The 18,209-nt window shown below is 38.6% G+C and overlaps 1 protein-coding gene across 3 annotated transcripts in view; it reads left to right on the plus strand.

Moving 5' to 3' along the window:
- Positions 1-14,399, plus strand: part of Abcb11 (ATP binding cassette subfamily B member 11) — a 69,350-nt gene extending 54,951 nt beyond the window's left edge. For 2 of the 3 annotated variants that reach the window (XM_048344246.1, XM_048344247.1), the window contains exons 22-27: positions 2,126-2,367; positions 4,244-4,400; positions 6,421-6,618; positions 11,363-11,569; positions 13,235-13,381; positions 14,153-14,399. In XM_048344246.1, coding sequence (XP_048200203.1) covers positions 2,126-2,367; positions 4,244-4,400; positions 6,421-6,618; positions 11,363-11,569; positions 13,235-13,381; positions 14,153-14,353 — 1,152 coding nt within the window. In that variant the 3' untranslated portion in view covers positions 14,354-14,399. Of the gene's footprint in view, positions 1-2,125; positions 2,368-4,243; positions 4,401-6,420; positions 6,619-11,362; positions 11,585-13,234; positions 13,382-14,152 lie in introns of all 3 variants that reach the window. The other variant, XM_048344245.1, reaches the window with a different exon arrangement.
- The last annotated feature ends 3,810 nt before the right edge of the window (positions 14,400-18,209 follow it).

Below are 18,209 nucleotides of genomic sequence, written 5' to 3' on the forward strand. Positions count from 1 at the left end.
TTTTGGGCTTTTCAGCTTCATGGTTTTCCTGAGTTCTGCCATCTCACAGAGAGGGACAACTATTGATCCTCTGTAATGGCATACACTTTTAATCTTCACACTTTAATATCTATTCCAAACAGAATCATAAGCTACATTTTGAATTTTAAATGCAACTTAAGTTTTAGCTATGCATCTTAAATATATGCCAATGGATATTTGGTCCTCAGGGGTAAGGGAGGGGATAGTGGCATGGACATTTTTCAGGTAAACAAAATCACAGGTGAGCCTGGCACCTGTAGCTCTGAGCCTGTAATCCTAGGTACTCAGGAGGCTGAGATCTGAGACTCACAGTTTGAAGACAGTCAGAGCAGGAAAGTCTGTGAGACTTTCGTCTCCAATTAATCACAGAGAAAGCTGAAAGTGATGCTATAGCTCAAGTGGTAGAATGCTAGCCTTGAGCAAAATGGAGCTTAGGGAGCATACATAGGCCAGAACTCAAGGTCCAGGACAGGCAAAGGAAAAAGAAAACAAGAAATCAAATGCAAACATTCATACAATTACTGTAAATAAATTCACTACAATATAGGCTTTGTCTCTTGAGAGTAAGAATGTCACTATTTGAGTAGACAAAATCTGAAGCATTTTCTGTGCCAATGACAGAAAGCAGTCTTCATTTGTACCTCCTGTAATTCCGAATTATTTACCTTGTAGATTAAAACACATTTATAGTATAGACTGGAAGATTAACTTTCATGAAGAAAAGATAAACTTTATATTTCATTTTAAGTTAAATAAAATGTTGTCAAACTAACTTTTATGTTATCCTTCTATTATTATATTTATCTTATTAGAAGATCCTTTGTCTCAGAAGACATTCAAAAATACTATTTTATTTACTTCACTTTTTGCTGGTTCTGAAGTTTGAACTCTAGGCCTGGGCACTGGTTCTGAACTCCTTTTGCTCAAGGCTAGCACTCTACCCCTTGAGTACAGTGCTACCTCTAGCTTTTTCCGTGATTTAATTGGAGATAAGAGTCACACAGACATTCCTGCCCAGGGTGGCTTTGAACTGCAATCCTCAGAGCTCAGCCTCCTGAGTAATTTAGGATTATAGGCGAGAATTCCAGAGCTTGGTATTTTATTTATTTTTTTAAGGTAAACAAAGTTTATTAGGAAGTGAAAGAAAGAAAGTAGCAAGGCTCACCATCTGGAGAGGGGCTCCAAAGAGGAGTCCAGTAGAATCGTCTTTGAGGGCAGTTTTTATAGCATAGAGCTTATTCTGTATCTCTTCCCCTGAGCCTTGTGCTGATTTCTTATATAGGTCTCTAAATTTTGATACATTGAGGCCAAAGGAGGATATGTGCAAGAATGGATCACAAAGGCTCAATAGCTATGTGCATATGATCATATAAAATAATACTTTATGAAATTAACTCCAAGAAAAGGAAATAAGACTTTTTGTTAGTTGCTGTCATTACTGTTTTAGTTTTCGTTTCATTTTATCTTGTTTGTTTGTTGTCTTTGGGAGGGTAAGGGGGACAGAGAAAAGGTAAATAAAGAAAACAATGGTACTCACTAGACACTACATTGAAAATGAACTGTACATCTTGTGGGTGGGGACAGGAGGAAAAAACTGGAAGAGAGAGAGGAAAGAAAGGGGAGACATGGTTCAAAAAATTGTACTTATTACCTGATGCATGTAACTGTAACACCTCTCTGAATATTACTATATATATAGAGAGAGAAAGAGAGACTTCGAGGCACTTTAAGAACAAGAACTGCCATAACCAATCACATGGTTTGTTCACCACTTTTTATCTCTATCTACTATTTTAAATGTTTCACAAAAATTGTCAAAGAAACTTAATGTTTTTCAAGAATAAATGGAAATGTCTTTTACCCTCATAAGTACAGGAAAACAAAGCCAGTTTGGAACTAAGTTGAGTTTGAATTCTCATTTCCATGTTGTCTCTTGGCCCATTCAGCTTGCCGTCTTGCAGCTTCCCTGTGTTATAAGGTTATGTTCCCTTCTCTAGTGTGCACCACACTGTGCCATTTGTATCAGATCTAATCTAAGGAGCAGTTGAAATATTGAGAAAGGAGTTGTTTCTACTCTTTCATTCCTGAAACTCTCATTTTTCAGATTACCAGTGAAACTCTCAATAATATCCGTACTGTTGCTGGGATTGGAATGGAGAAGAAATTTGTTGAAGCATTTGAGATTGAGCTGGAGAAGTCGTTCAAGATATCCATTCGAAAAGCAAACATCTATGGAATGTGCTTTGCCTTTTCTCAGGGCATAGTATTTATTGCCAATGCAGCTTCCTACAGATATGGAGGTTACTTAATCCCCAATGAGGGGCTCCATTTCAGCTATGTGTTTAGGTGAGGATATTCCACTAAGATTATATGGGGAGGAGTTCCTGGTCCTATCATTTGGCTTTTTTCCCCCTGCCTAACAAACCATTCAAATTCAGTATATTAAAATAGCTGGGACTTAACATTCTCAAGATTCTATGGGCCTGGGCTGTCTCAGTCAGGCTTCTCTCTTGAAATTGGGCTTGTTTTCTTCAAAATAGCCTTAGAGTTCCAAGTGTAACCAACCTCCAGTATGCAAAAATCTTTTATGTCTACATTGCAGTCATATTTTCCAATGTCTCTTTGGGTAAAAAAAAAAGTCATACAGCCAAGTACAATTATAAACAAAAGATGTAATCCTCATTTTGAACAGAAGAAGAACAATAAACACAGTCATATTGCAAGGGAATGGAAGGTAGAAAGAATTTCTGTGACCATTTTTACAAGCAATCTGCTATATGTTTATGACGGAAAATTCCAGAGACATTGAATAAAGTGATTCAAAAGTTTATCTCATTTGACCTCTGTTCCTTGCTGGCAAAGAGAACAGTATTTGAGCTCTCTCTGTAGAGTTACTACTATGGCCTGTACAGAAGCATTAGGTTCCTTTCTTATAGCCAGATTCCGTTTTTCTTATATGTCCAGAAGTGATTGCCTAAGGGAATAGAGTGCCAGAGGACTGGTTAAGGAGATACTATCCCAGAAGGCTTTGGGTCATTAGGAAATCTGGTCCTATTGGTATTTGTTCTCTAGTTATGACTTTTGCTTTTTCACTTGATATCTTTCTCTAACACATTTCTACTGTCCTACAACAGCCACATCAAGGAAAAGATCTTTTCTAAATCATTACATATTTTAAACCTACTATGCCAAGTCAGAAACTAGCAATTATTGACTTGTTTCTGGTAATTCATATGAAGTTTTAAATAAGTTATTGGCAACATGGAAAAGCAGAGACACTACAGAAAGCTCCTAATTTCTGTCCAGGCTTTAAAAAGTAGAAATTTATTTCCTATTATTTCTCATTGTATTCCAAATGCTTTCATTCCATGGGACTTCTGGTAATGCCTTGATTTGCTACTCCGAATTTACAACTTCTTCTTATAACCTGAGCAGTAAGAATCACAAATACATAACCTCTGCCTCCTATCTTCACCTCAAGCAAGCATTCTATGATTGGTAGTACAGATGGACAATCCTGAGGACTGCCCATACATCACAGGCTGTATAGCGGCTAAGTTACATCTTACAACATTTACCATTCATTCCATTTTTCATTTAACAAATGCATATTGAATACAATAGAGACTGAGATAAATATAAGTATACAATCTCCTATGTATTTCTCATCCTGTCTGAAGCATGAATTATTCACCTGCTTGGCATAGGCTTGACATTTATGTTGCCCATCATTATTTTTACATACCTATCATTAATTTAAATAATATTGAAATTGTAAGAAAATCAGGGAGATGTGGTAGAGTCCCAAGGTGAGTAAGAAAGCTGTGTAAGAGGAAAAGGCCCTGAATTCAAGCTTTGGTAACAGACTAAAACAAACAAAGAATTGGAAGAGAATCAGTCCAGTCCAGTTATCTTTTAAATCCCCCTCCTTAAAAAATATTTCCAGAAGTATTCTTTCATACATCAAATTTTTAATGAGAAGGTATTGTGGTGGAATCAGGGTTGTAGGTCTGAGGTCTGCACCTTCCCTCTCTCACCATTTTTTTTCCCATAAAACACAATTTGAAACCTGCTAAGTTTCACATACCTAGAGAAGTCTGACATGACTTGCTTGTCTACTCAGTCCCTTCCCTAGTAGAAACAGTGTTTGACCCCAATACGCTTGCCTAGGCTATTGCACTAACCCCACTGTACTCCTTCCTACCTGGGTATCTGATTACAGGGTTATCTCTTCAGTTATACTGAGTGCAACTGCTGTTGGAAGAGCCATCTCTTACACCCCAAGTTATGCCAAAGCTAAAATAGCAGCTGCACGCCTTTTTCAACTGCTGGACCGAACACCCCCAATTAGTGTATACAGTGGCATGGGTGAAAAGTGGGTAAGTATTTGGCCAGGGGGGTTGTTTTGATATGTCTGTATATATAGAACAGTTGTTGGGTATGTCCACGCTAGACCACTTAGCTTCTAAATATCTTCAGGATGGTTTCATTCAAATGTAGTCAGAAAGAATAGACAATAGATGTATACATATATCAGAATGAAGTACTTGGCATTAAAAATCATTCATTAAATTGGTATTTGAATAAGACAAAAAATGCAATTATGTCCATTCATTTTCATTTCTGTGACAATCTACTTGAGTCTTCTTGATATATATATCCCTGAGCCCCGCTTAGAGGTAGGTCCTCTCTTTTTTTGGGGGGGGGTGGGCAGTACTGGGATTTGAAATCTAGTACTCTACAATTTGAGTCATACTTCATCCCTGAAAGAGATAGAAAAATAAAGATTTATGTAGTACAAATTTTAGAGACAACTCCTTTAATTCAGTTTCTGTTGATGGTCCCTAGACTATATTAAGTGGCTGTGGGTGGTTCCACAGCAGGAGCACTCCAGTGAAGGAAATTTAAGATGATTGTGCAAGAAGTTGAGCTTGAAATGGGCCAGTCTTCCTTTGTTACAATCAGCCACTTCCAAGAACTAATCAGGTCACAGAGGAAGCACCTTAATTCCTTCCCAGGGAAGGGCCTCTGATGATGCAATCACCTTGCAGTAGGCCACATCTCTTTTGTGTGTGTGTGTGTGTGTGTGTGTGTGTGTGTGTGTGTGTGTGTGTGTGTGTGTCTACCATTGGGCTTAAACTCTGGGCTTGAGCTCTGTTCCTGAGCATTTTTGCTCAAGGCTAGCACTCTACCACTTTGAGCCACAGCACTGCTTCCAGTTTTCTGGTGGTTAATTGGAGGTAAGAGTCTCATGAACTTTCCTGCCTGGGCTGGCTTTGAACCTCCACCCTCAGATCTCAAGCTTCCTGAATAGCTAGGATTACAGACATCAGCTACTAGTGCCTGGCCTAGGCTCCACCTCTTCTTCTCCCCTCCCCTCTCCTCCCTTCTTTTCCCCTCTCCTCTTTTTCCCTTTTCTTCCTTCCCCTTCCCTTTTGTCCCTCCCTCCCCATTTCTTTCTCTTCCTTCCATTCCCCTCCCCTTTTTCTTTTTCTTTTCAGTACTGAGGTTTCAACCCAAGGCCTGAAGCTTGCTAGGCTAGTGCTCTGCCACTTGAGCTAAGCACATAGTCCAACTTGACTCATATTCATCTGGGCTCAAGTTTTAGCTCACTTGGATGCTCATTAAATTAATTTAATGTCAACACAATATACTTTTCTCTTAATTGATTATCCTGAGAAGTTAACCTTGTCTCCCTGGTTTTGAAATTTTTAATATGATTAAGAGAGCAAAACAAACAAAAACACTAAAACAAAACTATATTCTGAAATCTTGGTTACATGACCTGTTTTTCCTCCAGCTTAATGAAAATAATGTTTCTGTGCAGCCAGCCTATGATATGTCTAACCATTTCTAGAGTCCATAATTCAGATAGTTTTAAACACACCAAAGTACTCACCTTTATAGTATAGATCTCAAGTTACTTTCTCTGTATGTCCTTTCAGGTCTAATGCTATTTTTGTCTGTGGAGAAAGAAAGTTTTTAAGTGTTCATGAAGTTACTGGCCTCTGTGGTACCCTGCTCTGTCTTTTAGATATTCCCTATGGTCTAAGTGTAAAGGCATGGATGATAAAGAGATCAGTACCCTGAAGTTAGATTAAGAATAATCGCATGTCTTTAAATGATCATCTTCCTTCATGCTATACCTTCCAGAATAAAGAACAGAAAGCTGTATTTCTTCATTTTGGGTGTTTTGTTCTAGTAAGACAGGGTCTTATTAAGTGACCTAGGTTGACCTGACTGGGATCCCAAGCACTGGGGTTTCAGGTATAAATCACCACATCCACCACACTCATCATTTCACCCCATTGCTTTCTTCACACTCTGGCCTTGTGGTGTAGATTTAGATGAATTTTCAATATTCTAGACTCTATCTGATTGCAATTCTCTCATCCACAGGACAACTTCCAGGGCAAGATTGACTTTGTTGACTGTAAATTCACATACCCTTCTCGACCTGATATGCAAGTTCTAAATGGCCTCTCGGTGTCTGTGAACCCAGGGCAGACACTGGCATTTGTTGGAAGCAGTGGATGCGGCAAAAGCACCAGTATTCAGCTATTGGAGCGTTTCTACGATCCTGACCAAGGGAAGGTGGTAAGCTATGCAAATGTTTCCAGGAATTTTGATTTCTGAAGAAAATGTCTCTGAAAGTATTCTCCAAGACTGTTCCTTGACAGACCAAAAGTACTAGCCTTGGACATTTACCCCTGGGATATTTTCCACCGTAGTCATTTGCTGGTTGACCTGATTCTACCTCACAATTTCTAGCCTCATATTCTTCCTAGTTCCAGATGGCCAGCTGACCAGTTAGGCAAAGCAAATTGGGCCTACTGCAAAGCTGCAGATGAGTGTGTTTGACAGAAGCGTTCACTTTCCTGTAAATGGAGCAGAAAGTGCGGACTAATCAGGAAACTAATGGCTGGGAATGGAAAAAGTGGGGCTGACAAGGGACAAAATGACATATGAGCAAGAAAGGGGCCCAATCAGGAACTATTAGACACAATCTGAGCTTAAGAAGCTGAAGGAACTCAAACTGATAAAGTTTTTGGCTTTATCTTCTTCTTCTTTTTTTTTTAATTGGTGAATTGCTTTGTTGCTTACTTTTCACAGAATTTCTTTCTCTTTTTTCTTTTCTTTCTTTTTAGGAAATGTATGCTGAGGACTACAAAATAAAATAGCAGAGATATAGTTTTAGTTTTAAAAAGAAAAAAAAAGTAACACTCCTCTATATTTCCTTGCTCCAATGCAACTGTTTTTTATCCATGTAATGTTTTTATATATCCCAATGATTAGTCCTGTGTGTCTAAATGATGGTTGTTATGCTGTTTTAATGGTTTTAAGACATTTAAACTCTCTGTGGACTTGCTTTTCAAATAATAAAAGTTGTATGTGTGAGTGTGTGTGAGTGTGTGTGTGTGTGTGTGTGTGTGTGCGCATGCATGCATGTGCGTGCCTGCACGTGCTGGTTCTGGGGGTTGAATTCAGGGCCTGGGCGCTGTCTCTAAGATTTTTTTGCTCAAGACTTGCACTCTACCACCTGAGCCACAGCGCTACATTTGTGTTTTGGTAGTTTATTGGAGATAAGAGTATCACAGACCTTTCCTTTTGGGCTGGGTTGTAACTATGATCTTCAGACCTTAGCCTCTTGAGGAGTTAGAATTACAGGCATGAGTCACTAGTGCCCTGCAGAGAAGAAAAGTTTGTCTAGAGGTATGACGCAGTGGTAAAGTACCTCCATAACAATCGAGGGGCCCTGAACTCGAATCCCAATACCATTAAAAAAAAAAGAAGAAAAAAATTACAATTTCATTCCTCTCTTTTTTTTTTTTTTTGGCTAGTCGTGGGCCTTGGACTCAGGGCCTGAGCACTGTCCCTGGCTTCTTCCCGCTCAAGGCTAGCACTCTGCCACTTGAGCCACAGCGCCGCTTCTGGCCGTTTTCTGTATATGTGGTGCTGGGGAATCGAACCTAGGGCCTCGTGTATCCGAGGCAGGCACTCTTGCCACTAGGCTATATCCCCAGCCTCATTCCTCTCTTTTTTACCTGTTCTCTCCTAATATACTTAACTTTTTTTTCCTGTTCCTGACGCTTCAACTCAGGGCCTAGATGCCTTCCCCGAGCTTTTGTGCTCAAGGTTAGTGCTCTACCACTTGAGCCACAGCTCCACTTCTGGCTGTTTTGGTAGTTTATTGGAGATAAGAGTCTCATGGACTTTCCAGCCCAGGCTGGCATCAAACCATGACCCTCAGATCTCAGTCTCCTGAATACCTAGAATTATAGATGTGAACCATGGGTGCCTGGAATTACCATTATTTTTAATCACTTTATCTGTAAATTAAACTAATACACTTTTATTGCTTTTATGCCACCTATAGATAATATCTCTTGAACTATTGCTGCCTATATTGAAAATCTTATTTTAATTTTTCACTTCGTACTTTCTCCTTTTACCTTCTAATCCCTAAATTTAAGTTTATATTATTAACAAAAACACAAGCTGGGCACCAGTGACTCCTGCTTGTAATCCTAGCTACACATGAGGGTGAGATCTGAGGATTGTGTTTTGAAGCCAGCCTGGTCAGAAAGGTCCCCATGAGACTCTTAGCTACAATAAACCACTCAAAAGCTGGAAGTGGCACTGTGGCTAAAAGTGGTAGAGTGCTGGCCTTGAGTGAAAGAGCTCAGGGACAGCACCCAGGCACTGAATTCAAGCCTCACAACTGATAAAAAAAAAAAAAAAGAATGAAATCACATTCTTGTTATAATATTTATTTCCTGCTTTTACTTCAAGTTAATTCTAGAAGTTAAAAGTTAGTCAACAGCTTATATTATGTTTTTATGTGAATATTGTTATCTCATGGTTAAATAGTGAGGTAGATTACATTTTCCCCCCATTATTTCCTAGTTCCCATATCTTTCTCTTTCTTTTTTTTTACTGTCCTTTTCTTGGAGCACATTTTTACAAGTAGTTTTCTAAGAAATGTTCTTGTAGATATGAGTGTGAAAATGTCTTATTTTGCTCTTGTTCATTTATTTAACACCAATATTTGAAAGTGAAATCTCTGGTTTTTATAAATAGTATAGTCTTCACTGCAATGAAGATAAATACTATTATGACAAGAAATGCTAAGAAAATTTTGAAAAATAATGAAAGATTCCTGTGCATAGAGCAAACCAAGGAAACAAGTAAACAGACACCGATAGAATCTAGGAAATTATCAAAATTAGAAACGAGTGTTGATCACCTGCAATTTATAGGTACTTCTTTTTTTTTTTTTTTTTTGGCCAGTCCTAGGCCGTGAACTCAGGGCCTGAGCACTGTCCCTGGCTTCTTTTTTGCTCAAGGCTAGCACTCTGCCACTTGAGCCACAGCGCCACTTCTGGCCATTTTCTGTATATGTGGTGTTGAGGAATAGAACCTAGGGCTTCATGTATAGGAGGCAAGCACTCTTGCCACTAAGCCATATTCCCAGCCCCTATAGGTACTTCTATTACTGTTTTTAGGTGTGAAAATTTCAGTTTGAAAATATTGGGTGGTTGGTGAACCTAGAAAACATATCATACTTGAAATCTGATCTCTGTAAGCCAAAGAGTTCAGTATCTGTTTTGTTATGCTTATCACCTAAGTGGATCACAAACTACAAGATCTGAATCCATCCTGTTTGATCTCTCTGACATTAGTGGTACTTCTCTGAATGTAAAAAGTAAATGCTCTGGTCACAGCTAGGATTTAAAGAAATCATTATGGTTTCTTACGTTTTATAGGCACAATATATTTTATTATGTTATTATAAAACATATCTGCAGATATTTTTAAGTGGGGGAAAATACTGTCTTTTTATCTTTAAGGAAGATACTTCACTTTTAAGGAAAATACCAAATACAGGTATTTGATGTTTTCAACATTTAATTAGATCTCTGTAATGAACCCAGTATTTTTTTGTGGAAGATTCTTTTAAAAAATATTGTTATTGTAAAGGTGATATACAGAGGGGTTCAGTTACAATGTCACCTCTTCCCTCACTTTCTTCCAGTTTTTCCCTCTGAACTGCCCCCACAAGTTGTACAGTTCATTTTCAACAATGTCTAGTGAGTGTCACTACTTCACTTGTTCACTCTTTGTCCCACCATTTCTGTGTCACCCCCTTCCTTCCCCCAAACAGATAAACTTATATACAAGACAAAAGGTACAGAAAAACGACAATGAAGGAGGGGGAAAATACCCAAACCTAAACAAAACCCCCCTCTTGTTTCTATTTCTTGGAGTTCATTTAGATAAATATCGTTTTATAAGATCATATGCCCATGACTATTGAGCCCTTAGGATCCTCTCCTAAGACTATCCTCCTTTGGTCTCACTGTGTGAATGCCTAGTGTTGTGGGAGATTCTTAAGGAGTGTGAAGCATGTTTTCTGTATTCTAGGAGCTTACTACACAGCAAGTAGCAAACCAGCTCAGTTCCTAATTAAGTATATTAAGTTGTACTTTGAGCAACTGTCTTAAGTACTGTGGCAAACAAATAGAGCAAAGTGAAGTAGGACTATGTGATGTTGAAGAATGCCATTATTTTTTTCCTATTGTCTTTGCTTTTTTCACTGTTTGGAAATGATCTAAAATACAATCTATTCACATCACTTAATATAATCTTTTTTCTGAACTCATAGAGCCAAATACTTTACAGTTTTATGTTGGATGTACTGTATATTTACTATTTTTGCACTCTTAAGTAAGCCAGTTCAGATGGTAGACATCTGAGAACCAACACGTACTTACCTTCTAGACTGTAAATTCCTAGCAAACAGATATTGTAGACACAGACTACTCTGTATTTTGCTTTGGGGCCCAAGATACAATACATGATTGTGGATTGACTAAGTGAATGAATATGTTCTTTTCATCTGTGAGTATACATCAGATGCTTGGAGAGAGATATTAGTAAAATCTAGGACACAAATTTGGTCTTCATGTTGTACAGTAGCATCACACAGAGCAATCTTTTGGGTAACTCACAGAGCCTCAGTCTAGAACAATCCTGCCTGCTTGCAGAGATTATGTTAAACCAAAACACAAGGAGATTCCTTTTTTTAAAAATATGGTCTTGAGATTCTCATTTCTGACAATTGTAGAGATAGAATAAAAACAAAGCTATTTAGTGTGGATTTTTATACTTCCTGATAGAAACTATCTACAGAGGTCAGAGGCCACATGATTTAGTCCTCCAGAGACGTAGGAATGTTCTCTCTTAAGCAAAACAAATGACCTATGTGTTAGGTGTAGACTATGAATGTCCCTCTCTACTAAAATTCTAAAACATAATGCCCTTTCTCATCTACTGGCAGATAATAGATGGTCATGACAGCAGAAAAGTGAATGTCCAGTTCCTCCGCTCAAACATTGGAATTGTGTCTCAGGAACCAGTGTTGTTTGCCTGTAGCATAATGGATAACATAAGGTATGGGGACAACACCAAAGAAATTCCTATGGAAAGAGTCATAGCAGCTGCTAAACAGGCTCAGCTACATGATTTCGTCATGTCCCTACCAGAGGTGAGTGCCAAATCTGTCACTCTCTAAAGGAGACAGAAATATATGGAGAGAGGGAATGACCAAAACCCAGTGTCACTGTGGCTCAAAGAGAGTACGGCAGCAACAAAATTTATTTCCCAATGCCCCTGTATTTTTTTTTTTTGGCCAGTCCTGGGCCTTGAACTCAGGGCCTGAGCACTGTTCCTGGCTTCCTTTTGCTCAAGGCTAGCACTCTGCCACTTGAGCCACAGCACCACTTCTGGCCATTTGCTATATATGTGGTGCTGGGGAATTGAACCCAGTGCTTCATGTATACAAAGCAAGCTCTCTTGCCACCAGGCCATATTCCCAGCCCAATGCCCCTGTATTATCTTTGTCTTTAAAGGAAAACTAAGGTCCTACATCAACATATTCTTTAGCTTTGGGAGATAATCTATTGTTCACCAAAGTAGAGGCTATAGGGTTTGTGGCTCATAAAGCAATAACACACTAGGTTAGCATGAAGGAAAAGAGCCTACGATCTGGAGTGAACTTGAGTTTGAGTCGAAGCTTTGACACTTTCTAGCTGAGTTGTGTGTGTATATAACTTTGGGGAAATCACTTACCTGTAAAATAAGGAAAATAGCATTATAATGGCAGAATGGTGGGCTGGGTTTGTAGTTCAGTGATAGAGCTCTGGCTTTGCATACATGAGGTGCTAAGATCAGTCCACAGCACCAGTAAAAATAAAAAGCAAGAATATGGTTTCTATAAGTATTAAATTTTACCCCAGCTAGAATAGTTGGCACATACTCATACAGAGTAAATCTGTATGAATGTTGTTTTTAATGTAGTCATGCCAAGAATGTAAGTAGAACTTCTCCTTCCTCACTGCACCAAAAATTCACAGTAAATATGCAATAGTACTACACTTTTCAGATGAGTTTGTAGCTCAAAAAAATAAAGATTTCTTAATCATAGAGTTAGTAAGCAACAGAGTTTAAATCATGGCTAGTGTTCTAGAATGTTCTTCATTAAAGTTGCTGATCAGAAAGTCTCTTAAAAGTCATGCTTATTGCCTAGGATTATTCTGTCTTGTAAAGATCTTCCATATAAGAATCTGGAATTCTTCCAGTCCCCAGTCAAGGAGGCTTTCCTATATAGGATCTTACCTGGACACCGGGGAAAAGATAGAAACTTAAAGAAATGCAGCAGGCTCTGGTGGCTCATGCCTGTAATCCTAGCTAGTCAGGATGCTGAGATCTGAGCATCATGGTTCAGCCAGGGTAGGAAAGTCTATGAGACTCTTATGGCCAATTAATCATCAAAAAGAGCCTGAAATGGCACTCTGGCCCAAGTGGTAGAGTTCTATTCTTGAGCAAAAAAAAAATCCCCAAAAAAAACAAAAAACAAAAAAAAGCAAAAACAAAACAAAACAAAAACCAGAGACAGCCCTCAGTGGCAAAAAATATAAAAATTTAAAAAAATCCAGATATAGGGAAGGAAATCCCCTCATTTCCCAGTATAAAGTTTATATATTTTAATATTCTTAACTGGGTTTGATATCTTTGACAGGAATCATTCACTATTCCCAGACTCAAAAGTAACAAATGATTTAAATTCATAGAAGAGTTGTTGATATGGGCTTCATACAGCCACAGAAGCAATGACAACTTCTAGTTCTCAAGCTTATCTTGTTTTTTCTAGAAATATGAAACTAATGTTGGGACACAAGGGTCTCAACTCTCACGAGGAGAGAAACAACGCATTGCTATTGCTCGGGCCATTGTACGAGACCCTAAGATTTTGCTACTAGATGAAGCCACTTCTGCCCTAGACACGGAGAGTGAAATGGTGTGTATAGATTCCCTAAAGTCTTTGGATATTATCAGTCTTTGCTATGAAAGCTGGTCTTATTAAATAGCACTATTGTCAGTGTTCTGATTTATTAGCAATCAATATCAGCAAAACTTTGAGAAAGTAAAATATAATAATAAAGAGAAACTAGTTTAACACAGGACTGCTTCATGTTCTAAAAAAAATAACTGATGATTGATTTTATTTAGACTAACATTTGTCAAGGGAAATAACTTTCTTAAATAAATCAAAATAATCTAGGTTTTCTGGTTAGCATGACATTTTATAGTTCTCAGGTAATACGACATAACAAGTAGGCCACCTACAATACAGAGCAGGAGGTGGTATCCATTTGCTTTTTGGCATGGAGGTACAATTGAGAAAAACATGACTATGAAATTCAGAATTTATAACTGGCAACCTTCCAAATCAGAATTCTGCCTTAGAGAGAGCTAAAATGTCCTCAGTGTAAAGAAGGTACAGGTATGACCACCCCCATTGCTTCCTTGGTTTTATTTAAGTAAGCCAGACCATCAGAATTATACAATGACTTCATAGTTTGCTTCATTGAAATTACTTGGCTTATGAACTTCAATTTAAGTCATTGATACCTTGCAACAGTAAATACTTGCTTCATGCTGCCTTATGTTGAACCCTTTGGTTGACCCCCTAGCCAGAGCATTGCTGCTTGAGTGAAATGAATACTCAAAACAATGGTCTGGGGACAAACATATATCTTTGTATCACCTTTTCATCCTGTTTTTGCAGACAGTGCAGATTGCTCTGGACAAAGCCAGAGAGGGTCGAACCTGCATCGTTATTGCCCATCGCTTGTCTACCATCCAGAATTCAGATATCATCGCAGTCATGTCACAAGGGATAGTGATTGAAAAGGGGACCCATGAAGAACTGATGGCCCAGAAGGGAGCCTACTACAAGCTAGTCACCAGTGGAGCACCTATCAGCTGATCTGACTCATGAGCTTCATGTAGCAATGCTAATGCTACAGGAGTGCTACAGGGTTCCTATCTTAAAGGAGAAATATGAAGATCTCACTTTCATAGACATAGTCATATATTGGGATCCAAGATAATTTCTAATGACCCTCAATAATAATTCAGTTTCAGATTTATATATAGTTAATAAAAGAATCTAGGATCAATGTGAGTGAAAATTCAAGGTCAAGCATCTACTTAATCATTACCTAGTGCCAGTCTCTGCAGGAGCCTATTGAGAAGTAATGAAGTGAATGACTTTGAATTTCTCTTCTTTTTTTTTTTTTTGCCAGTTCTGGGCTTTGAACTCAGGGCCTGAGCACTGTCCCTGGCTTCCTTTTGCTCAAGGCTAGCACTCTGCCACTTGAGCCACAGCACCACTTCTGGCTGTTTTCTGTATATGTGGTGCTGGGGAATTGAACCCAGGGCCTCATGTATACGAGGCAAGCTCTCTTGCCACTAGGCCATATCCCCAGCCACACTTTGAATTTCTCAAAGACAGAAGACTTGACTTGTCTTTTATAGTTTTGAACCTTGATGTACATGGAGTTGGGTGTGTGATGTCCACCCAGCATATGTTTATTGAGCCAGTTCAATGTCAAATGTGAAAAGAGAAAGAAAAGATCATAGGCCAGTTGTTCTTTTTTTCTAAAATTTTCCCCCTGACACATGAAAGCAGATTTATTTATCTCTACACCTTTAGATACAGACAGACTAACATACCCAGACTGCTCTCAAGCATAGAAAAGCATGGGTAGGCCCAGATTAGCAGTTATTTACCAGTTATGTATATTGATTTAGGCTTTAGACTACAGTTAGGTGTAGTGTGTTTAACAGGAGGATGATATCACCATATACTGAGGTAGGATCTGAAAATGTGAAGCAGGGACCACACCTTCTTCTTTTCAGAACGTCTTCTTCCGTATAGTGTGTTATCCTTCATTTCTATTAAATCTTATTTGTGAGATGAAAATAGTGCATTTTGCTTTGCTTTAGCTTCCTAAAGTGTTATAGACAAAGAGTCAGTTAAATATGGCAGGGAAAAAATCATGTTTATTCCTATTCCCTAAGAAAGCTACTAAACAGTAGTAGAGGAATAAACAGAAACATAAGATTTTAAAAATAAAGGAATAATGGTACCAGATACAAAATGTTGAGAGCCAGAAAGCCAATGAACAACTAATAATGAACTTAGAAGATGAGGGAAAATATATATTAGTGTGGAGAATTCTGCCCAGTGCCATCTCCTTTTGTACCAGAGTTCTAGAAAGGCTCAAGAAATAAAGCCACAGTATACTTCTGGAAGAGGTATGGAGAGGGAGAGATAGAACTGAAGACAAAAAAAAATGGGTTGAAACCTGGTGTGGAAATATGTGTGGAAATCCCTCCTTCCATAGGCAGGCTGCTCTTCCCAGTTCTAGCAGAGCACTGGTTCTTTCCTCTCCTCTCTAGGAAAGCTCATCCAGTTGCAGTTAAAGGGGATGATTAATATATAAGACAAAGAGGATTGGGTGTGAGGCTGCCTATGAACAGAAAAGAATAAGTCTCTGAAGAAACTGGTCAACAGAAGAAAAGGAATTTATGGCCCTGGTGCCAAGAATCTTTCAAAGAAAATACCCTAAAAAGATTGACCCCACTGTATACTGGTATTAGAACCAGGAAATTGGAAAGGAATACCAAAATCGAGAGACACAGGATAGAAAAAGACAAACAACTACAAAAACAATACTTACAAACTGTTTGGTGAAAATGAACTGAACAACTGAACAACTCATGGAGGGGAAGGGAAAAGGGGAGGGGAGGGGGGGAATGAGGGACGAGGTAACAAACAGTACAAGAAATGTATCCAATGCCTAATGTATGAAACTGTAACTTCTCTGTAATTCAGTTTGTTAATAATATATATATATATAAAAAGATTAACCCCACTGTAAAAGTCAACCACCCAGCAACGTGCATGCACTCACTCTAAACTTCCCCAGCTTTTCATTGTCTTCTTTTTCCCAGGAATAGACTACTAATGTCACCAGAAAACATTCTGAGCAAGTAATGCAAAAAATTAGGTAAACACAGATTGGTAGTAACTTACTCAAGGAGACAAGGGAAGACATTTCTCTCTATGCAAATGAAAACACAAGGCCATAAAAATGGATCACACAAAAAATAAACATAAAAGAGGTCCTGATAGTAGAAATAAAAAATTCAATAGCAGGAACACACAATTCCTGTCATCCCAAACCTCCATATTTAATTATTTTTTATTCCTATGGCCAACAAATGAATCACAGTGTCACCTTGAGCTCTGGTTTTTCCCCCAGTGTTTTCTAGTACATAACCACAAAGTGAAGTGGTCAGGACAGAATTATTGATGGTTGCTAAACTGGGGAGGCAGAGGATAAAAGAGTGCATTCTGGTTATGACAAATGTCAGTGACAAGTACATTGCAGAATATAGATGCCTACCAGAATCAAGTAAGCTTTTCAGTAAACATGTACTCGTACTTCAATCTTGAAGAAAAAAGACAAATCTATTTGTTTAGGTTTGCATTTCAAAGAGGGGAGGCAAGAGTTCTGTGTGGAAGGTCACTGGAATGGAATTTGCTTGATGTGAACAAGTGACGAATAAGAATTATCTTTTAAAATAAAGTACTTAAATTATTGGTAAGAGGGAGAAAATCATCTGGAAAGGATCTGGAATGATTTGGAGTAACCACAGTTCCTAACTTACTTCCTCCCTTCTTCCCTCTCTCTTTTTCTTCCTTCCTTCCTCCCTCTATCCCTGTTTCTATCTCTATTTCCCCTAACCCCCTTCGCCCCCTCCCTGCATGCAGGTTTAGACTGCAGAGCCTCACCATGCTAGGCAAACAAAATTCTACGACTCCTGGCTCCATACCTAGGATAAACTGCTTTCAGAAGCTCAACAATATCAGGGAAGATCTCAACTTCAAAAATAAATAAAATTGCATGTTTATTTGACAACGCCAGGAAGCGTTTATACTGTCTACTCTCTTGCTGTCAAAAGATTTTTCTAATGCAATTTTAGATTTTTGTCATGTGACCAAGGAGTTGGTTGGAACCTTTCATTCTGACACTGAGCCTCCAGAGATTCCTGTTCAGGTTGGGTTGAAATCATGATCCTCCATAACTCAGCCTCTTGAGTAGATAGAATTATAGCTGGAGCTATCAGAACTAACTTAACTCTGATTTGTTTTTAATTTAAATTTTATTGCATAGGTGATATAGGAGGGGTTACAGATACATAAATCAGGTATTAGGAACATTTCTTTTTAAACATGTTACCCTCTACCTCATTTTCCCCTACTTCTTTCCCTCTGGACATCCCTCCTACCCAATTTGTCAAGTTCACTTCAAAGATCATGTCTAGTGAATATCATTGCTAAATTGGTTCACCATTTTTCACACTGATATTTAATGTGTATTACAGATTTAACGCATTTATTAAACCTAATAACAAAGTAATATTGAGCTAAAAATTTTGACTTCCAATCTCAGATGGTCAAAAACTTGGGGATAAAGAAGTGCAGTTAGAGTCTCAGCATCACCCAGTGTGGTGCCAACGAATGTGGGAGCAGGGCCCATAGCCCTGCAGGGAAGAGTCCTGAGGGTGGGGGGTGGGGAGAATAAGAATTGTCTGTGGACGCCACTGCCCTGGCAGGCTCATCTGTGTTCATTGTAGGCTAAGAGTTCCTGAGGGGAAGGACAACTTCCTGGGGCATCCTCATGGGGTCATGGATGCGAGGTCCACCTCAGTAGCCCCTGGGAGGCGCACTATCAGTGTGAGAAAGCATTAGGTAAGCCTAAAGACAAAAT

The sequence above is a fragment of the Perognathus longimembris genome, chromosome 4, assembly GCF_023159225.1.
Source record: "Perognathus longimembris pacificus isolate PPM17 chromosome 4, ASM2315922v1, whole genome shotgun sequence".
In the NCBI taxonomy this organism is placed as follows: Eukaryota; Metazoa; Chordata; class Mammalia; order Rodentia; family Heteromyidae; genus Perognathus; species Perognathus longimembris.